The 22,677-nt window shown below is 34.6% G+C and overlaps 1 protein-coding gene across 3 annotated transcripts in view; it reads right to left on the minus strand.

Annotated features, from left to right (window-relative positions):
• The window catches only part of DMXL1 (Dmx like 1), a 123,940-nt gene extending 101,563 nt beyond the window's left edge, over positions 1-22,377 (minus strand). For 2 of the 3 annotated variants that reach the window (XM_043912302.1, XM_043912301.1), the window contains exons 1-4: positions 21,797-22,372; positions 10,050-10,175; positions 7,131-7,202; positions 4,100-4,178 (exon numbers count right to left, since the gene is read on the minus strand). In XM_043912302.1, coding sequence (XP_043768237.1) covers positions 4,100-4,178; positions 7,131-7,202; positions 10,050-10,175; positions 21,797-21,883 — 364 coding nt within the window. In that variant the 5' untranslated portion in view covers positions 21,884-22,372. Of the gene's footprint in view, positions 1-4,099; positions 4,179-7,130; positions 7,203-10,049; positions 10,176-21,796 lie in introns of all 3 variants that reach the window. The other variant, XM_043912303.1, reaches the window with a different exon arrangement.
• Positions 22,378-22,677: the final 300 nt, after the last annotated feature.

A 22,677-nucleotide genomic window follows, 5' to 3' on the forward strand; every position in this document is an offset into this window, starting at 1 on the left:
TAAAAAAGTCAAATAAAGAGATTTGGGTTATGAGGGAGTAAGGCTATATTTTAACTTTGTTGAAGAAGCTTAGACAGAAAGAGGAACAGATCTTGTAATCTCTCTTTCAACAAACATTTAATGTTTGTAACAGGCACTGTGCTAGGCACTGGCAATACAATGACAAATGAGACACTGTCCTTTTTCAGGATGGGTTCACAATCCAGAGAGAAATGTTATGAACAGAAGCATGAAAACATGTGAGTTCAAATATATTCCAGAGAATGCTTCATAATCTCCTTATGGTTAAGGCATAAAGCGCATAGTAGACCTAAGAAAAGAAGTAAGGTTGGGGGGAAAAAAGCCATCATATTGTGAAGCATTTTTGAGGTTTGTAAGGAGTTTAGTTTGTTACAAGCAGCTGGGAGTTAAAAGATTTTATATGGAGGGATAGTTTGCAGAGTGGATCTGTATTCTACAAAAAGGGGTCTCAGCTGGGAGAGGGGTGTCAATAGATAGACGTGAAGAGGCATATAAACCTCCTCCAATAACATACATGCAAAAGTTATAGGTATACCATGTGCATTTTTCCTGAGATAACCCATAATTTTCACCATACTTTCAAAAACCCCAGTACACAAAGAAGGGTAAATATTCTCTATAATTCTAGAGACAGACAAGATTAGGAAAAACATAAGATGCTGGGAAACCTGGTTAAATGACTACAATACATATAGACGGGAAATCATGAGGATCTGAATCAAATATTAAAGTAATAAGCATGGATTTGAAAGCCATTTCAAAAAAACAGAATTTTCAAGGCTTGACACCAAATGAAAAATAGAGAGATACAAGAACTTTCAAGGATAGATCCCAACTATATGACTTGGATAACTGGTTAGAAGATTGTTTTGTCAAACAAAGAAAATAAAAAAGTACAAACTTTGGCCAAAAAGCTGACAATAAATAAGGCATTCATCTTGGCAACTGAAGACTATGGATTTGTATCTCTCTGGAAAGATCACTTTACTTAAAAAGTGAGTCTGTGGCAAAACACTGACTTTAAATAGGAAATCCCTGGGTCTAAATACCAAGTAAGGTACTTAATCAGCTATGTGAATTTGGGCAAGTTGGGCAACTTCTGAGCCTCAGTTTTCTCACCTATAAAATTAGAAATTTATGTAGAGTTGTTGTAAGAATTAGCTATTATATATATTATGTATTTGGCACAGGCTAGGCACTTAGCAGAAGCTCAATAAACAGTAGCAATTAGGTGGAAAGTCTCATAGATGGATAAAAACAGCCCAGACAGTACTAACAAGGCATTCCATTTAAATATGGTTATTACTCCACTGTTGAGCTTACCAACAAACACACCTGTTCTTTTTTTGCGGCAATAAAATTGACATGTACCATTATATTACTTTCAGGTTATAACACAATGATTCATTATTTGTATATAGTGTGAAATGACTACCACAGTAAGTCTAGTTAACATTCATCAACACATATGGTTACAATTTTTTTTTCTTGTGATGAGAACTTTTAAGATTTACTCTTTCTCTGCAACGGTTCAAATACACAGTACAGAACTAAGCATAGTTACCATGTCATGCATTACATACCAGGATTTATTTCATAACTCATAACCTTCACCTATTTCATCTACTCTCCCCAACCCCACCCTTCTCCACCCACTACCTCTGACTTCTCAGTATCTGTGAATTCAATTTTGATAAGTTTTCTTTAACATAAAAACTAAGGGTGAAATTAAGGTATCCCCCCAAATTAATAAATTAATATAGAATGCAAAATAATTCACTTTAGTTACAGAATGGAACAAAAGTAGGTAGGGTATATAGTATAATACATTGATTTGAACAGAAAGGACAGAGGTATGGCTATCACAGGAGAAAAAAAAGCATTAAGTCTAAAATAGTAAATCTTAGGCTTTAAGCAAGATACAATGGTGGGTCTGGTGGCAATACAAAGGTACTACAGTCAGTTTACTAGCATCACTTGAAAAATATTCTTTATATCCAGTGCCTGGCATATACTAATAAGGTATATTCATCAAAACTAAAATACTAATATTTCACTCAATATATTCTAAATCTGTTTATAAATAGTTACAAAGTTCATCTGAAAAAACAATAACAGCTCCCAAATATATATTACAATAATAACCCATTTCTGAACCAAACCTCTAAATTTTAAACTTTTGATTATAAAAAGAAAAATAAGAAAATTTGCTGTGAATTTTAACTAAATCATGATTTAAAAGATAACCGTCATGAACTATTGGCAAGTCACTAGCAGATATGTTAAGAAAATAAGTAGTTATCTTCTAATAGAATTCTGTAATGATGATTTCAAAGGAACTAAAATACTATCAATATCAATAATAATATCAATACTACCTTCTGAAGCATTAGTACTTACAGACCACAGGTACAGAAATTCCAAGCAACTACTGAGTCATTACTAAAGAACACTCACTTCAAATAAAAAATGTTTTTATTATAGTTATTCATAAGAGACTTCCAGTATCCAGTTCACTTGCTAACAATCTTTTTTATAGGTAAGTACTAAAATACCTTTTTATAGAAAGCATCAAGTACATTCATAGTTAACCATTCTTGATATGTTAAGTAATCTGCTCATGATCACAAAACTTCTACTCATAAACATTTATTGACAATTTAATATATGATGGGCCCCAGACAAATTAGTGAATAAAATAGAATATAAGACCTTGTCTAACAAAATAAATAATTACAATAAATTGTAGTGCTATCACAGAATAACCATATAATTTATCATCCAAACAGGAACACTTGTGAAAATAAAAGATGACAGTATTAATAATTATATGAGGACAACAGGCATAAACTGGACATGAGTAACCTTATACACAGCAGAGTTAAACACAAAGTGCCCTACTAAATGCCAGATTTGAATCCAGGTTAAATTTTTACTCTTCTCACTATATGCATAAAATACAAATACAAAATGCCAGCTAGCAAGCATTAACCTCATGAGATAAAATATTTTAAAACATTGTGAATTTTTAAAATCTGAAATAATCTCTATCTTCTAAAATAATTTCACAAGGTTCTGAACTTTGTATTCTAAACTAACACTTTTTTCTCAGCCATTTTATCTACTATACATAACTGCATCTCACATCTGTGTATTCATCAGTCACTCGCTATGAACTGAGCACCTACAATGATAAAGGCACTGAAACCAAGTTATTTCTCATTTAGATGACTGTGAATGCACTTTTCAAAGGTAATTAAAATACAATATTTACCTTCCTGTTCCTCTTGTCTCTGATCATTCTGAGACACTGCTACCAGAAAAATCTGGCAAAATCATAAATCTTAGTTTGCCACTAGCCACTTTCAAAAACCTATACATTTTATACAATTTAAAAGAATTAAGTTATTTAATTATTTACGTGACTGTAAAGGCTTTCCATCTGCTGTATTCTTATCTCTTCACCAGACTCACTCCAGTCTCAATGAAGTATTAACCAGAACATATCCTACGCTTTCTTTCTCTGTTCCTTTGCTCACTCTGGTAAACTGGTAAAAACTGCTTTAGGACTATTTTTTAATGCAGAAATAGATAAGTGATACATATGCAGGAGACCAGGGTTTTGACCGGGTCGGAAAGATCCCCTGAAGAAGGGAATGGCAACCCACTTTGGTATTCTTGCCTGGCGAATTCCATGGACAGAGGAGCTTGGCGGGCTACAGACCACAGGGTCACAAAGAATTGGACACAAAAGTGACTAACACTTTCACTTTCAACCTATCCCCACCCTTACTATCAAAGTCCATCTACTCTCATGTCAAAAGGCTCCCCTTCAACGAATCTTTGATTCTCCAGAGACAATTAGTGTCTGCTTCCCAAAACAACACATATTCCCACAACAGCTGGACACTATTATGTTGCATATTTTCCTCATTTCAGTATAAGCTCTAAAACTGCACAACTTGTTTTACTTACTTTTGTGTTCTCTATCATTTCACACAAAGCAGAACTGAAATACATGAAAGTAAAAAAAAAAAAAAAAAGCAAGTATTATTTCAGTTAATCCTTCTTTTCTTACCTGCAGGATCCCAAGTTATATTGTGTGCTATGGAGTCCAGAAAAAATTGGCCACTTTTCTGCCACTGACTATATAATTCCTAAAATTTGAAAAAAAGGTCATTTAGTCTATTACTGGCATCTGTTCTGTCAAGTGTATACACTGACACTAATTATTTTTAATAATATATGTACTCATTTTTTGAGGTATAATTGAGCACTGAGTCATATTTGAAGAGGATAAAATGTTCAGTCTAGTCAAGAAAAATAAAGAGTATGTGATGGAGAGCAATGAGAGCATATCCATTCCTGGAAGGTCCAAAAGTCTGTCTTTACTATATTTAGACAATCAATAAGTATCTGCCAACTAGGACAATATATGTATTAACCTCAAACTTTTAAAGTTACTATTATTACTTTATTATTATTTTTATAGCTACAAAGGTTTAATTTTAAATGTGTCTGTGTCTCTGCTATTTGAAGATTCCTCCTCTTTTAGTGTTTCACCTTCACCTGAGGGCATATGGTAAGTGTGAAGATTCAGAATAAGAGATGTTAACACTGCTCTTATATTATATAAAGGCTTTTCATCCCTTAAAGCAGTGTTTTTCAAACTTTTTTAACCCACAAACCAGTAAGAAATACACACTGCACTGTAACCCAGAACACATATATGCATACATACAAATGCAATCTAAGTTTACTCTTAATACATGTGATGAACTCTAACATTTCTATTCTCTTTCATTTTCTTTTAAAGTCAGGTTGTGGCCTACTAAGTTGACTTCTCTAACCTCTACTAGATTGAGACTCATAAATACTGAGTGTAGTGGTTCCCATGCTTTGGTATGAAAATAATGTGAGATGGTTTACTAAAAACTCAGACTCTCAAGACCCATGCTCAAATGTTCAGATTCAAAAGGTCCAGGACTGGGCACAGGAATCTGTACTTTAAACCAACATCTCCAAGTGATTTGATACAGCTGACCTGCTGAATATTCTTATGAAACACTATGTGGGCTTCCCTGGTAGCTCAGACAGTAAAGAATTCACCTGTGATGCAGGAGACCTAGATTCAGTCCCTGGGGTGGGAAGACTTCCTGGAGGAGGGCATGGCAACCCACTCCAGGATTCTTGCCTGGAGAATCACCATGGACAGAGAAGCCTGGAGGGCTACAGTCCACGGGGTCGCAAAGAGTCAGACATGACTGAGCAACTAAGCACATTTTGCAGGAATGGCTCTCAATCATCAGAAGATTCCCCCTACAACTAGAGGTGCAAGTACGTAGGCACAATCCCACAGGTACAGACTTACAGTTCCCCAGAGGAGGACCTGGACACACTATCAACTAGTGATTCTGAAGTGCACCTCTTGTGAAGAACTACCATATTCCAGAATGTACAAGTAAAATAATATTTTTATGAGGCTCTAAAGATTCTCTGATACTATATCTTGGAATTAAAGATTTTGAGCATCTTCCAAGTTAAGAATTTTTCCATTTGATCCAGTTTTCCCTTTATTCATCAGGCTTTTTCCCCTTGCCCTCTTTGCAAACTCAGTGCTGCTACCAATAAACCAGCCTCTTCTTATTGAATATTTCAGACTATTATATTAAATGATTATAACTAGTACAAGGGTTATAACTGAAATTCAATCCTACTCTTATAAGTAAAGGCATTTTAACATAACAAACTGATTTTTTAAAGTCAGTTATTTCATTCAACAAATATTTATTGACTAGCATTTGAAATACAGTGGTTTAGAAGGAACAACTACCTATAAAATATGTTTTTAGTACTATTAACTACTAATTCCTAAGGGTATGAGAGCCTCTAACACTGGATTCATAGATAATAATATAAAGACAAACAGAGACGAGAGAAGTGTGGATTCTCTTTCCATGAAAGTTTTAAATGGACATCAATTAACCTAGAGAAAATATTTTTCATTAACACAAGGTAAGGAAAAAGAATGCTCACACCTAGGGATCAAGACAACTAGTTTCACTCTTAGATCTATGGCTCAACTACTGTTTCATTGCTCAAGGCACATATTTTTGAACCTCTGCTGCCTTATTTATAAAAAAGAAATAACAGCTGCCCAACTAAGTCAGAGGGAATTTGTAAGATATTAATAAGCTAAGTGAAAATGAAATGAAAACTATTAAAAAATATATAAGATAAATCTATTATTAACACACTATTTAATATTTCACATTTAACACATTCCCAGTCTTTGAAATCAAGAATAAATAGATGTTAAACAATTTTGGAATTGAGCAAAGAGCCTTTTAAGGCTGACTTGCTTAATATCAAACAGCTACACAGCAGCAGATAAATAAACCATTTCTATAACTCCTACTACAGTGTTCTTTGGACCACACTATGCTGATCCTCTTTCACAGTTAAAATCAGTAGTTTAACCTTCAGTAGAGATGAGTAAAATACCCTGATCTGCTATATTTAAGAGTATCGAAACACAAAAAAAATCTATAACATAACCTCAATATTTATAAACTATTGTTTTAAGCAACTTTCAGAACTATTCCTTATAAAGAAAAAACATTCACTGACCCACTAACAATTATTACATGATTTAATAAGGGCAAGAAATTAAGTCCAAGGGGTATGTTAAGATTTTGCAATCAAAACTTGTCACTTTAAGAACAAAATATACAAAGAAAAAAGCTATACGAAAGAAGATCATAGAAACAAAAACAAGTGCCACATATGACTGGACAAAGATGTCTGCCACTATTAATAAAGTAACTGACAAATTTCAAGTTGTTGCCTCTTCAAATACTTAATAAAAGAAAAAAACGACAGACGGGGAAAAAAAGCATTTAAAGATAATTTAGTAAGCACAATTTAGTTTAATTCTACTTCAATGAAACATTTATACATTTTAAAGAAGGAAGTAGCATTTAGCATCTTGTCTTTAATTACAGTGTACAATTTATAATGATTTATGTGACACTCTAATTTTGTACTCTTAAAAATGTTATCTTTTAATACACATTTCCATTTCTAATAGAAAAAGATAAATTACTGACCAAATTTTTCTTTTGCTTCGGTAGGTTAACTGGTTCAAAAACAGAAATAACATTTCCATAGGATGCTGCAATCTTTTAAAAAGAAAAAAGAAAGAAAACTTATAAATACGTTGTTACTTATGAATCAAAAGAGCAAAGGAAATGAATAGTGTAACTTACAAAATATTGAACACAAAATTTCTTTCACCAATACTTGAGAAAGTCAGTTTTGAGGGTTACCATATGTGGGTCAGAACCCCCAGCACTGTCACCTACTGTTTCACTTACTGTATACCAGCAAGGTAATCTCTTTGAACCTCCGTTTCCCTATCTATATTTACAATATGCATTATATCATCTTCCTAGTAGAATTGAGGGTTGAAATAACATCTGTGAAGCATCTGGTAAAGAACACTGTTAATTCCCTTCCTCACATGAGAAAATGCATTGATGTATTCCTTATGGAATTTGATGACTTAAAATCAGTTTTTAGGTTATCCGTCCTCAAAAGGTCACAATTCTGTCAGTGCATATTTAACTTATTGGAGATAAAACTTAGATCCATTCCTCTGTTAACTCTTCAAGAAGTATACTTTTTCAATATTCTATTTTATTTGAGTATCTTTAAAATTTACCCCTTAATCAATGAAAAATAAACCTTGCTGGCTCTGTTTTATTAAGCAGCTACAACTGCAGCCTGAGTGAGTCACAAATGAAGAATATTAAAACATCAGAAATCAGATATACAGGCAGAATGAATGATCAGGAATAAAAATAAGAACATATAACCTAGTGAAGAAGAGTAAGAAATGAGGATATAACATACATGTGGGAGTGGATATTTTAAAGTGTTCTGAGGAGTTCTGAGAAAACAGAAATCATCTACACTGAGTTCATCCAGGAGTGTTTAGTTTGTGCCTTTATGTGTGGCTAGGATTTCAAACTACAGTGAGTGTTCAATTTCAGAAACATCACTTCTCGGCCTTTTGGCTAAGATCAAGTGCAATTTCAGAAACGGCACAGTATGAATACAAGTGTAAATATTGAAAGAAGTAAAGTATGTTGGGAGGTGACTGACCATCAGCCCAGCCAGAGAAGAGAATAACGAACATGAAACCAAAAAGGTAGCTGTGAGTGGGTTAAAGAAAGTCTCAAACCAAGGTGAACAACTTAAATTTTTCTAGAGTAATGGGAAACTAAGGACAGTTTAAAGCAAATGATAACAAGTCAAATGCAGATAAATTTTCTTAGGAAAACTAATCTGGTGGTACTACAAAGATAAAAAACAGTAATGATAAAATATTGATGCCTATGGTATCAAAGCACTTCCTTCTAAAAGTTAAACATAAGTCCCAAATACCAAAACCTATAAATTTTCATCTTGGTATCTTAAGGAATCATTTGATTATACTGATACTATCTATAAAACAAAGGAAATGTACCCTTTATCAGAATGATTATACAACCAAATGACCTCTTCATTCTAACCTGGATTTCATGTAATATAGTAACCCACTAAGCTCCTCTGTCCGTGGAATTCTCCAGGCAAGAACACTGGAGTGGGTGGCCATCCCCTTCTCCAGCAGATCTTCCTGATCCAGGGATTGAACCCAGGTCTCCTGCATTGTAGGCAGATTCTTTACCATCTTAGCCACCAGGGAAGCCCATAGTACAGCTTATCCCAAAAAGATAATTCATATTGGAAATTACTAAAATTAGATTTCCAACATTAACAAGCCTCATGTGAATCTAGATGGTAGAAGTCACCTTTCATACAATTAAGATTACAGAACTACAGAGCTAGGAGATCAAGCAAAAATGAAGAGAAAGGAAAAAAGTTTCAGGGATTTTTGGCATTCCATAATAAAAATCATTTTTGTATCATAGCAAGAATGAAAGACATGAGCAAAAAAAAGATAAGACACCTGCAACTCTACTGAAAGGAAGGGGTATACGAATAACAAAACAAAAAACAGCAGTGCAAAACAACAGGCAAAGACTACAAGAGTTGAAATGACTTTACCATGAATATCTTTAAGCTAGGTCTGAAGACATAACTTTTCAGAATGGCAAGTTTACTAGGAATGATTAGATTAAAAATAAGGTTGGGACCATTTTGATTTCTCACACAAAATGTTCTAACAGTATCACAGAGTCAAACAATATACTTTAAGTACCTAGCAAAAAAAATTACATTTGCCAAGTTCAGCCTAGTCTACCTACAACTGTATCTAGGCTTGGTCAACTATGCCTATAAGGTGCTATATTAAGCTCTATACTATACTGTTTGTAAGTTAGAACTCTCCCAACTCTGGTACTATATAGAAACCCTATTTAACCTGATGTAAAATCATAAACCCATTTCTTTTGTTTTTGCTGCTGTTTCACTTTCAAGGTAATTTTTTTCCTTTTCATATGTAAATAGTAGTTAATTAAATTTTTCACTTTTTTATAGACTTGGAATAAATAACTTAAAAAATTATAGTGTTTATGTTGATTTTTTTACAAAGTTTATCCCAAAGTTACAAGGAGATAACTACCTCTTTAAAGACAAAGTAGGACTCTAACAATAATTTCTTTTCAGGAATTTATTGCTAAATAGACTGAAGTTTATTGTTATTCCTTTCCTTCAATCCAATAAATTTTGAAATAAGTAAGCTTTACATCTACTCTACAGGCAATAAATATTATATCTGGCAACTCAAGGAGAAAATTATGCTATTCAAGATTATACAAGAATAGAATTCCTGACAGTCTCCAAGATACATTTAAGTCAGGAATTTTGTTCTCTAGGGTACATCTAGAGAGACAAAGAAATCTGTAGCTACATTATCTTGGAAACACAGTAAGTCTCTAATTCAAAAGGAAATGATACTTCAGAGACTATACTGACAAAAACCATACTCAAAACAAATCTCATATTACCACAAGATTACAAACCTTGCCTTGTTGCATTGAACAATCTACACATCCTACTTGAATATTTCCATGTTTAGCGCCTGGGATTATTTGCAGTCTTTCAAAATCACTTCCCAGTATAACAATGTCACATCCAGATGCATAAGCCTAAAAACAAAACATAAAAGAACAAAATAAAACAAAAATGATAAAATTGTCAACAAAATATTTTATCATATAAAACACTGGTATTATATATTATGTTTTAACAGACTAATTTTAAATATTCTTTTTTAAAAAATCTTTATTATTTGAGAATATTTCCCTTACCTCCCATATACAGACCCATCAGTCAGTCCTATCTGCAAAATAAATACCAATTCCTTTCACATCTTCCATCTTGATTGAATGCTACTGAACTTACCTAAACTACCATAATCTCTCTCCTGCATGATTGCTTATATTCTGATCACTTCCATTCTTGCTTCCCTCTATAACTCCTTTCCACACAAAGACAAAAGTGATCTTTTAAAAATGTTTATTACACCAAGTAATTTTCCCTGATATTAAGTCCCTTCAATAGTTTCCTCATGAACTTGGAACAAAATCTCAATTTCTTACCAATGTCAATGCCCTAAATGATGATCCTAATTTCCCAAACCCATCTCAAGCTAGTCTTTCATCCCTTCAAATGGCTCCTGCCCCTATATTACCCTTTTTTCTGTTCCTTGGGCATATCAATCTTTTTCCACCTCAGGGTGGTTTACCTTCCTTCTACCTGCCTGGTCTTTGTCTAACGTCTTTTCAACATTCAGGTCTCAGTTCCTGAATATACTTCTATTCTTGCTCCCTCTCCTCTAATGACTTTCTGTTCTTTTTCTTCATAGCATATACCACAATTTGTAAATATCTTGCTTGTTATCCATGTCCATTACTACAAGTGAAAGTCCATGACAAAAAGGCAGGGTTCAAGTTTATCTTGTTCTCTGGTCTTAGATCACAGAAGTTTCTTCCATCTAAGAGTACATGACTGTCATCCTAGAATTTATATACAGCCTAACTCTGAAAATAAAATATCCATCACAAACTCTTTTCCATCCTGGTAAATTCTGAAAATCTCAGTAATTCTCTACTTTTCCATCTCTTTTGCACATACACATACACTTTACTTAATGCAAAAAATATTATACTTAATAGATGTACTTTATGACCATAAATCCTACCAAGGCCAAAATGGTTCTGTATAAAGCTATAAAAAAATATTTAGAAAAGGGATTTGAGAGAACATACAAATAAATCTGCTCACAGTATCAAAAAACTCAGGCCTAAATTGACTGACAGCTTCCAGAGTGGGCTTGATTTTTGACTTCTGATCTAGTGCTCTTTCAGTGGTAGCACAGGAACTTCCTAGTTAAGCATGCTTGCCTGGGATTTTCCTAAAAAGAATTAGGAGGAATCAAGTGCGGTTCTACTAGTGTCACACAGAGGAAAAAAGTGGCTCAGAAAACAAACAAAAAATCTCATGATGGTCTGCTCACCTCTGTGTAAATACCCACAACAGGATCACAAGGCCTGTCACAAGATTATCCTCAAGAATAAATTCCAAAAAGCAATTTAAGAAAACTTTTCATTAATGATCCTCTAAAATGCCTTAATATTTTAGCAACTGATTTTCTCCTGAATTTTAAATTTTGACAAAATACTGTCACTGTTTACCAAAGTATTATATTAAATGCAGAGTGTTTACAATTTAGATTGCCTCCTCACAACACAAATTTTTTTCAATTTCCATTAGACAGGATATATACATACATATATATATATATATACACAAACACACATATATATATGTATATAAATTTTAATGTGTTCATAACCTCTGCCTTCTTTTCATGTACTGCAATTATCTACTTTTAGATATTGTGTTGCACCTATTTTTGTCAATCATGACTAAATTTTCCTGAATCAAGTCTACATTAATCCTGAAGTACCTCACAAAATTACTGCTTAATTAATGTTTAATACAAGTATTGAACATCTTCAGACTTGATAATTGCAAAGTTATCTCAGAAATAGACACCTACCCAACAGAAAGATGCCAACTCATAATACAAATAAACCGTGATCATTCAAAGACTTATCCAGTCCTGGATTACCCTTGCTTTTTTCCTACTGTATTATATTATCACTGCCTGTCAGTTAATTTTTCCTTAGTGACAGTACTAGAAGATGCAAAGCTATCTATTCCTAATTTTGGGAACCAGTGAACCAGTGAAGTTGCTCAGTCATGTCCAACTCTTTGCGACCCCATGGAATGCAGCCTACCAGGCTCCTCCATCCACGGAATTTTCCAGGCAAGAGTATTAGAATGAGTTGCCATTTCCTTCTCCAGGGGATCTTCCCGACCCAGGGATCGAACCCAGGACTCCTGCATTACAGGCAGACGCTTTATCATTTGAGCCACCAGGGAAGCCCAATTTTGGTAAACTTTTAAGTCAAATAAATGTCATTGATCTTCTCTAGAATATCTCTCTTATTCAGTCTGCCCTTTCTTCTTTCAGGGTTACAACTAGTGGATGGCAATAAACTGGTAAATGGAAAAAACAAAAACAACAAAAAAAGAATATAACCAATTGCAGTCCACACTTCATGAGTTGACTATTATCCTTGGGGCTTTATAATAATAAAAAAAAAACCTCCTGATTTTCTTGACTATAGAATTTTAATTTTTATAGTTTATTTGATAATGTAATTAATTAAACATAAAATGCATTAAAGATTCAAACTATATTTTCATTTTGTTCTGTTTCTTAATCATTTTCAAGAGTATGTAAATATCTCCTTAAAAATTCTGCTGTGCACAGAATACTGGTTGAATAAACTATAGTACATAGGCACAATGGAGTATCATACAGATATAAAAAGAATGAGGAAGAAACCTATGAACTGACTTGGAGTGATTTCTAGGGGATAGTATTAAGTGAAAAATCAAAAAAACAAGTAGAAAAGGGCTGACTTGTCTTTGCCTGACTTACTTCACTTAGCATAATACTCTCTAGATCCACATATTTTGTCACAAATGGCGAGATTTCACTCTTTTTTATGATTAATATTCCATTGTGTGTGTATATGCATTGTGTGTACACATACATGGATGAAAATGAATGCCTATGTGTATGTGTGTGTATACATGTACATATGTATACATGAAATTTAATAATTTCAAAAATCATAACCAGCATCCATTGGTAGATGAATGAATAAAGAAGATGTATATATATACATGTATACACACACACCCCTACACATCTTCTTTATTCATTCATCTACCAATGGATGCTAGTTATGATTTCTGAAACTTATTAACATCATAAATAAATCAATCAGAATGGGGGGGAAACAAATGAACTAACTAAATTACAAACAAATACTACATCTACACTGAAAGAAAGAAGGCAGGAAAGAGCTAAGTAATTTATGAACACAGAATTTGACTAATATATTTTCAGCCTTAGAGAGTGAGAAGGAAAAAACTTTGGCACCAAAGTTTTATATATACCAAAGCTATACAAAGACACTACAAGAAAACTACAGGCCAATTTCTCTGACGAATATAGATGCAAAAATCTTCAACAAAATACTAAAAGATTGATTTCAATAGCACACTAAAAAGATCATACACCATAATCAAGTGGTATTCATCTCTGAGATGCAGGATGGTTCCATAAAAGCCATATATGACAAGCTCACAGCTAACACAGTTGATGGTAAAAAGCTAAAAGCTTTTCTCTAAGATCAGGAACAAGACAAGGATGCTCACACTTTTACCAATTCTATTCAACATAATATTGGAAGTCCCAGCCAGAGTAATCAGGCAAGAAACAGATAGAAAATGCATTTGAATCAGAAAGGAAGATATAATATTGTCTGTTTTCAGAATACAAGATACTACATATAGAAACCCTGAAGTCTCTACCAAAAAACTTTTAGAGCTAATAAACAAAGTCAGCAAAGTTGCAGAATACAAAATCAACATTAAAAAAAAACTGCATTTCTGTACACTAACAATAGACTATTCAAAAAAGAAATTAAGGAAACAATCCAATCGACAACAGCATCAAAAAGAATAAAATACTTCAGAATAATTTTAACCAGGTGAAAAGTCTCGCACACTGAAAACTATCAAGACATAGATTAAAGAAACTGAAGATGACACAAATAAATGAAAAGACGTCTTTTGTTCTCAAACTAGAAGAGTTAATATTGTTACAATGTCCATATTACACAAAACCATTTATAGATTCAATGTAATCTCTATCAAAATTCCAGTAGCATTTTTCACATGGGGAAAAAAAATCCTAAAATTCACATGGAACCACAAAAGACCCCAAATAGCCAAAGCAATCTTAAGGAATAACTAAGCTGGAATCATATTTCCTGATTTCAAACTATATCACAAAACTATAATAATCCAAACAACATGGTATCAGCATAAAACCAGACATAGAGACCTAAGAAACAAAATCACAAGCCCAGACATAATCTACACATATATGGTCAACTAATTGTTGACAAAGGTGCCAAGAATATACAATAGAGAAAAGATAGTTTTTTCAATAAGTTGACACTGGGAAAACTGGACATCCCTGTGCAAAAGAACGAAATTGAACCTGTGTCTTACATCGCACACAAAAATAAACTCAAAAATGAATCAAAAAGTTAAACCTGAAAAATAAAACTGGAAACAACAAAATTCCTAGAAGAAAACATAGGGGGGAAAGGCCCTTGACAATCAGTGATGATTAACTGAACACCAAAAGCATAAGCAACAAAAGCAGTAATAAATAAGACTACACTAAACTGCAAAGCTTCTGCATAGCAAAAGAAACCATCAACAAAATGAAAAGTAACCTTCAAAATGGGAGAAAGTATTTGCAAACCTTATCTGATAAAAAGTTACTATCTAAAATATATAAAGAACTCATAATTCAATAGCAAAAACAATCCAATTAAAAATGGGCAGGGGACTCAAACACACATTTTTCCAAAGAAGATGTACTGCTGGCCAATAGGTACATGAAAAGACGTTCAATATCACTCATCATCAGGGAAATGCCAATTAAAACTGGATGAGATATCACTTCACACCCATTAGGATGCTATCATCAAAAAGATAAAAGATAAGTGTTGGTAAAAATGTGAAGAAAAGGAATCCTTGTGTACTCTAGGTGAGAATGTAAACTGGCATAGCCACTGTGAAAAACAATATGGAAGAGGACTTCCTTGGCGGTCCAGTGGTTAAGAATCTGCCTGCCAATGCAGGAACACAGGTTCGATTCCCTGGTCCACACGATTCCACATGTGGCAAGGCAACTAAGCCTGTGGGCCAAAACTACTGAGCCCGTGGGCCACAACTACTGAAGCCCACACTCTAGAGTCCAAATGCCACAACTATTGAGACTGCGTGTTGCAACTACTGAAGCCCATGCACCCTAGAGCCCACGTCCACCATAAGAGACGCCACTGCAATGAGAAGCACATACACTGCAACTAGAGAGTGGTCCCCACTTGCTGCAAGTAGATAAAGCCCACCCACAGCAATGAAGACACAGCACAGGCAAAAGAAACAAAAACAAACAGCAAACAAAAACACTAGGGAAGGGTCCTGAAAAAATTAAAAGCAAAACTACCATATGTTCCACCAACTCAACTTCTAGGATTATGTCCAAAGATGATGAAATCACTCTAAGAGATATCTGCACTCCCATATTCATTTCAGTATTGTTCATAAAAGCCAAGATATGGAAACAGCCTAAGTGTCCATCAGTGAATGAATGGATTTTAAAAAATATATTTTATACACATACACAGAAACAAAAGAATATTATTCAGTCACACAAAAAAAACCCTGCCACTTGTGACAACCTTGAAGGCATTATGCTAAGTCAGAGAAAGACAAATACTGTACATATATATTCCACTTACATGTGGAATCTAAAACATTTTTACTAATAGAAATATTTTACTAATAGAATTGAATGGTGGTTGCCACGGCTGTGGGTGGGAAAATGGGAGATGCTGGTCAAAGGATACAAACTTTCAGTAATAAGATGAGTAAGTTCCAGGAATCTAATGTATAGCAGGGTGACTATGGCTAACAATACTACATTGTACAGTTGAAAGTTACTATTAGAATAAAGCTTTAATGTTTTTGTCCTAACAACAAAGTGGTAATTATGTGAGGTAAAGGATATGTTAACTAATCTCACTGTGGTAAATATTTCATAATATGTATGTGTATCAAATCATAACATTGTATACTTTATACAATGTTAATGCCAACTGTATCTCAATAAGGCTTAGCGGAAAATAAAGAGAGAGAGGTGAACCTATACAGATAATCCAAACTGGGTATCATGCAAAAATCACTTGAAATAGATGCATCTTCTTATGGATATTTTAAATAGATTATTAAAATTAATTCAATCACTAGAGTTTTTACAACATGACAAGTTAATAAGCATGTCAGTACACCAAACCAAACTGGGAAAACAAACTTAATAAGTTCATAGCAGCATTATTTACAACAGCCAAGACATGGAAGCAACCTAAGTGTCCATCAACAGATAAATGTATAAAGAAGACATAATACATATATATAATGGAATATTTATCATAAAAAGAATAAAATATTGTCATTTGTAGCGACATGAATGGATCTAGAGAATATCACACTAACTGAAGTCAGGGAGAAAAAAAGACAAATATTGTATGATAGTATTTATATGTGGAATTTAAAAAACTATACAAATGAATCTATATACAAAATAGAAACAGACTCACAGATGAAGAAAACAAACTTAGAGTCACCAAAAGGAAAAGGGAAGGGGACAAATGATAAATAGGAGGATGGGATTAACAGACATGAACGACTAAACATAAAACAGAAAAGCAACAAGGATTTACTGGATAATACAGGGAACAATATTCAATGTCTTCTAATAGCCTATACTGGAAAAACGATCATATATATACACATATATAAATCCAGACCACTTCACTGTAAGCCTGAAAGTTACACAACATTGTAAATCAACTATACTTCAATTTAAAAAACTTAATGTATTAATAATTCACACATTAACAGAATAAAGAAAAAATAAACAAACTTGGATATGTATGATTTTAAAATAACCCATCTCTACTAACCTACCTGGTTGTAAATATACTATACATAATATTTAAAACCAAATTCTAAAGAGTTTCATAGATTTTTTACAAAATAAATGGTTCTGAAAAATTCATTTCAAGGTGCCCTATTATTATTAAAACACTAATTAAAAGAACAGAACTAGTTTATCAAATAAATTGCCATGCTACCCAAGTTTCAAAAGTAATATGCATATATTACAATTGATACACTAGCTGCTTCTGTCAACAGATCCGTAATCAGAATAACCTATTACTAAGCAATGAAAATTAAATTGACAAATGAAAATCCTTTTATTAGGCACATGTAATATTACGATTACTAACTGAGGCTAAACAAGGTGCAAAGAAAAAACTGAGTTCATGTGCATGCTATTTAGCATACAACAAACATGATTTTTAACTTTAAATTTGGCAGACAACTGTCTCGAATATTCTAAATTTTAAAAATTACCCAAGGTTGCAACAGTCAGCATTCTAATATGGAAATCCTGTGATTTCTCTTAACAGTTGGATTTCCTGTCTTCACTGTTTTATTTTAACCAACCATACCAGGTAAATATCCCGAAGAATTTCTTCCGGGTATACTTCCTGGTTAAATGACTTATTTTTGGCATATTGTAATTAATATTATTCTCATTTATTAAAACACAACATTAAGAATTCATATATCTTCAATAATTTTAAAGGTACCTTAATACTATTTAAAATAAAATATTTTAAAATAAACCAAATATTTAAAGTCTAATTTGTACCCATAATGGCCTATGAGCACCACAAAAATCATTCTCTCTCCAGATACATACATTATCAAACTTTCCCCTCCTGTATTCTCTCCATTCACGTGCTTCTCCAAAAAAAGAACTTTCTATAAAGGCTTCCCTACAGTGAACAAAACAAAAATGTAAACTAAAGGATGCTTACTATTACAGAAAGTCGAAGGAGAATGCTAATTCAGCCTGCATTTCTCTACCAACATCCAGATAGCTGCAGTCCTTTGACTTCTAATCTGGGTCCCTTTGGTTGGGAACACTGAGTTGTCCAACACAAAAGACAGCTTGGAGCTATTATTTGTTTGCTATTCCTCATATAGCCAAGTATTTAATTTACAAACTAGAGACAGAAGTCCTAAATATTAACACAATCTGTCTCTTGAAAATTACCTCCCTTTCCATTTCAGTAAAAACACAATTTCAACACTAAGTAAGAAAATCTATTATATGCTAAAGCACATATCACTAGCATGCACAGAAATATTAGAAAACCAGATCTAACTATGCCTGTTTTTAACTATGAAAAACAAATTTTTTTTTTTATAAAAACAAAAGTCGTCAACAGATTACGGCCAGGTGCTCATATACTTTTACTCTAAAGACTGTAGGAAATTAACAAGGAAAAAGGAATGAAGGAAAAATTCATGTAAATAAAGAAAAATTAAAGAATTTTTGCTAATATACCCGAAATTTCTCCTGCTTGTTCCTCTGATATTCAGGGTAAAATGCATAACTGATATTGAAAAAAAACTTTTTAACTTTAATTGAGGTATTTTATTTGAACTCAAATCTAAATGATTAAAAATACTTCTTAAAACTGAAATTTTTAATTACATAGCAGTAAGACTTTATTATTATTCATTGATTTAATTAGTTTTTAATCTAGGCACTATGAGTTTAGCCTTTATAATAACTGACATTTTTAAGAGTTTTACAGGTACCAAGCAATGAACTTAACAGTTTTTCATGTAACAATCCTATGAATACGCTTTCCTTAGCCTCATTTTACAGATAAGAAGAAAAAGAAACTCAAAGAATGTAAAAGAATTTCCCCATGGATGTATCACTAACTGTAAGGACTAGGTTGGAAATCAAATTCAGATTATGATGCTAGTATTAGGTGACACCAGTACTCCAATCACTGTTGTAGGCACTCACAATGAAACTTTGGAAGACATACACAGGGCAAAATAGGTTACTAATAAAATGAAAGTGCAAATAAAGTGCTTTGAAGTGTAACAGACACGGTCACTGCCTACTAGAAGTTTTCCTATTAACAGAAAAGTCAAAATAGTTGGATGCCAGTTTAAGTAGCAAAAAAAAGTGTCTCATATATACTAACTATATTAGAAATGTCATATTTTAAAATCTAGAATCCATGAGAAATGGCACTCATTTTAATTTAAAGCCTGTCAGGCTATATTCAGAAAACAGGATCTCATCTCTTGTAATCTTTTAAAATAAGAACAAATAAGTTATCTGCAAACATGCAAAGAGAGGAATTACAAACATTAAATCTGTCTTTAGAGAAGGTATAATTTAACAGGAGAAACAAAATAATTCTTCAAGTGGGCCTGTAAGAGGAAGATTTCATGTCTCTAGGTGAAGTAAAACTGGAATTTAGGGAAAGATTTTTAGTCTGCACATACCATCTACCATTAATGTTTGCTCTCTATGGGAAAAAAAAAGCCAAAATCAAGAGGTTAAAAACAAAATTCAAGGAGTAAACAAGAGGTTCTACTTTTTAGAAAAGAGGATAATTTCAAGAGAGATTAAATTAAGATGAATATAGTAACCAAAAGACTGAGGGCAAGAAATCTAGTTTATAACGAATTAATTTAATGTTGAAGAGTCAGGGTAGATTAGCTGCAAAGGAAGAAAGATGGTTGTTAATAAACTACCGTCAGAATTAGAGAAACCTGGGATCTCTTCATACTAAATAACAACAACAAAATGTTTATTTTCACCTTATTTACTGCACTGATTCCTGAGATCTGAGAGAAATCTACAGGAGGCTTGGTGGGAGGTGATTAAAGCTTGATCTATGGAAACACACTTTAAAATTCAGTAAACCTGAGCAGCAAGCTAAATGATGGCATAGGATGTTCTTATCTTGGACACATTAACTCACCTCTCCTTTAAAATAACAGAAGCATTCACCAAAATTTTATAAACACTTTGGCCATCTAGGTGCATAAATAAGTCAGCATACTGTATATACTTTGAAGTTCACACCACTGCTTACATACTAATAGATTCTGAATGCCTTCTCAGATAAAGTTGTTATAATTTACATTAGAGGAGCATTCATATAACTTTAGGAGATGTCTGAGAATGAAATGTTACCATCCAAAAATCTCCCATTAGAAAAATTTCCTTAGGATGATCTTCATTTTCTGAACAGCAACAGCAGAAAGCAATGTTCAACTGCTGGGAGACTCCGGTGGCCCTCTACCACCCTCAGAGTTCACTCTCCTCTTTGAACACTGAAGCAAGGTTAACATTTAGAATTAGAATCTCTAAAACTCCTAGTGTCAAGTGCAATTTAAGGCATATATGAGTCACTCTACAGGGAAGGAACAAACTATTCAAAAGCAAAGTACTTGGTTGGCACTAAAAGCAAAATTCAGATACTAAATGACTACATATTAAATAATGATTACTGGGTTCTTTTCTATTATTTATTGACTGACAAATATGACAAAAAATAGTCAATAGTGGATAAAAAGAAAACCTGGGGTATCTATTAAGCTGTTTAGTTTGCTTCACTGATACATGCAAAATTAAGTAACTTAACCACAACTATTAAGAGATAGCTTAATAACTATTCAAGTTGTAGCAAAAATCATGAACCCGATAAGTATATTTAGATATGGACTATTATGTGCAATACTGACCTAAAGCTTGAAATCATTATAACTACAGAAAATTCTCTTAAAAATTACAGTTAAGGAAGAAAATGTCAATATTCTGCTAAGATGCAAAAGTTTGGGGCCCTCCTTTCACTATCTAGGGAAGACAAATGAAAAACACGACACTTCCATTTAAACTTTAACATGGAACTACTACTACAAATGAAAGAGGAGTTTTACTGGAAAACAGTAATGTAACTTGGTAATTAATATGAACAATCTAAAATAAATAAAAGTCTCCCAGGACTACTACACTCTTAAATACGGAGTGCAAGGATGGCAGGAGTGAACCATTAACAAAAATAGTTTTCTCTTTCCAAAGTTATTCCCAGTGAACTTAAAGAAAACTAAATGAAAAGCACTGTTTTCACTATATTTTTACTACGTGCTAGTTGTTGACAGCAAACAATTAGTAACTGTTTTAACTTTTTTTTTTTTAAGACACCCACTCTTTTTAACTACAAAAACTTGACCTTAACTCAGAGGAAGAAATGAAACTAATCCCAGCTATTCCTAAACTTGACAATTAAGAGCCTATGGACGTGGGCAATAAACCACCCCCCCCCACACACATATTACACAGGAACGACATTGTTAAACCACCCCAACCAAAAGATGTCAGATTAAAACTTGAAAAAATCCTACAAAACATTCTAGCTTCCGAGTGTAGTCTCGATAAACATCAAGTAGCTCAATGATCAAAGTGCTGTTGCCGCCTCCGTCCTCAAAGGCCCGGTCTGCCGACCCTAAAAAGTCGGGACCTCCCCCTGGAACGTGGGCGACCCCCGCAAGGGCGACGAGGTTTTCAGGGCCTCCGCCCGCTGCTCCGGGCCGAGACCGGCTGACTCAGGGGCGCGGACTCGCCACGGGCGGCGAGGGAGCTTCCCAAACTCACCGTGAAGCGCTGGTCGCCGACGCTGCCCACCGAGAAGCAGTGATCGCCGGGATTCACGGCCCCGGTCAGCACCTGGTGCAGGTTCATGTCTGCGCCTCAGTCCAGCAACTGACGTCGTGTCCGGCTCATGCCCGGGGTCAGCGGTCGCTTCCCTCCCTCCTTCCTTCACGGGCGGCGGCCGTTCTGCAGCGACAGGCGCCAGACGCCGGAGCCGCTCAGCTGCGGCCCGCAGCTCATCCCGAGCCCCGGCCTGTGAGGCCCGGAGGGGGCGGGCCAGCGAGCGGGCGGAGCGCCGCGCTCGGCCGCGCACCTGTCACAGTCCACGCGGGCCCAGGTGAAGCTCTGGGTCGACCCAGCGGCCGCGACCCCTGGCCGACTCACCGGCCAGGAGGGCCACGCCGTCCGCAACACTTCCCTGAGGTCTGGGTGGCTGGCCCGGACCGAGCCCAAGTGTCGCAGGCAGCACACGATCGCCCTCCCCACCTGACCTGGCCCTTGCAGGCTCCGGTGCCCGCCACCCCCAATGGCCTCGGCGACTCCCTACGCGTCGCTAGGTCCCTTTGGCCGAAATATCGCGAGATTCTCGGGGCGAAAAGGAATACTGCGGTAAAGGATTCACTTTTTTACCACCGCTGACAGAATAGCAAGAGGAAAACGCCTCTTCGAGGGAGATGTTGGCCAATCCCGAGCTCTAGCCCACCTAAGGCTCCACCCACTGCTGAGGATAGACCAATGTCTTAAAGGCTTGCGAGGGACGCTGTGCGTTTGAATGTTCAACGTCAGGAGCCTAGTAAAAACATAAAGATCCTTGGATAAGGTTAAGGGCTGTCAAATTATGCTGTAGGTTAGGGTTTATTCTGACTGTTGGACCAGAAAGCTTA

Source organism: Cervus elaphus, chromosome 9, assembly GCF_910594005.1.
Source record: "Cervus elaphus chromosome 9, mCerEla1.1, whole genome shotgun sequence".
In the NCBI taxonomy this organism is placed as follows: Eukaryota; Metazoa; Chordata; class Mammalia; order Artiodactyla; family Cervidae; genus Cervus; species Cervus elaphus.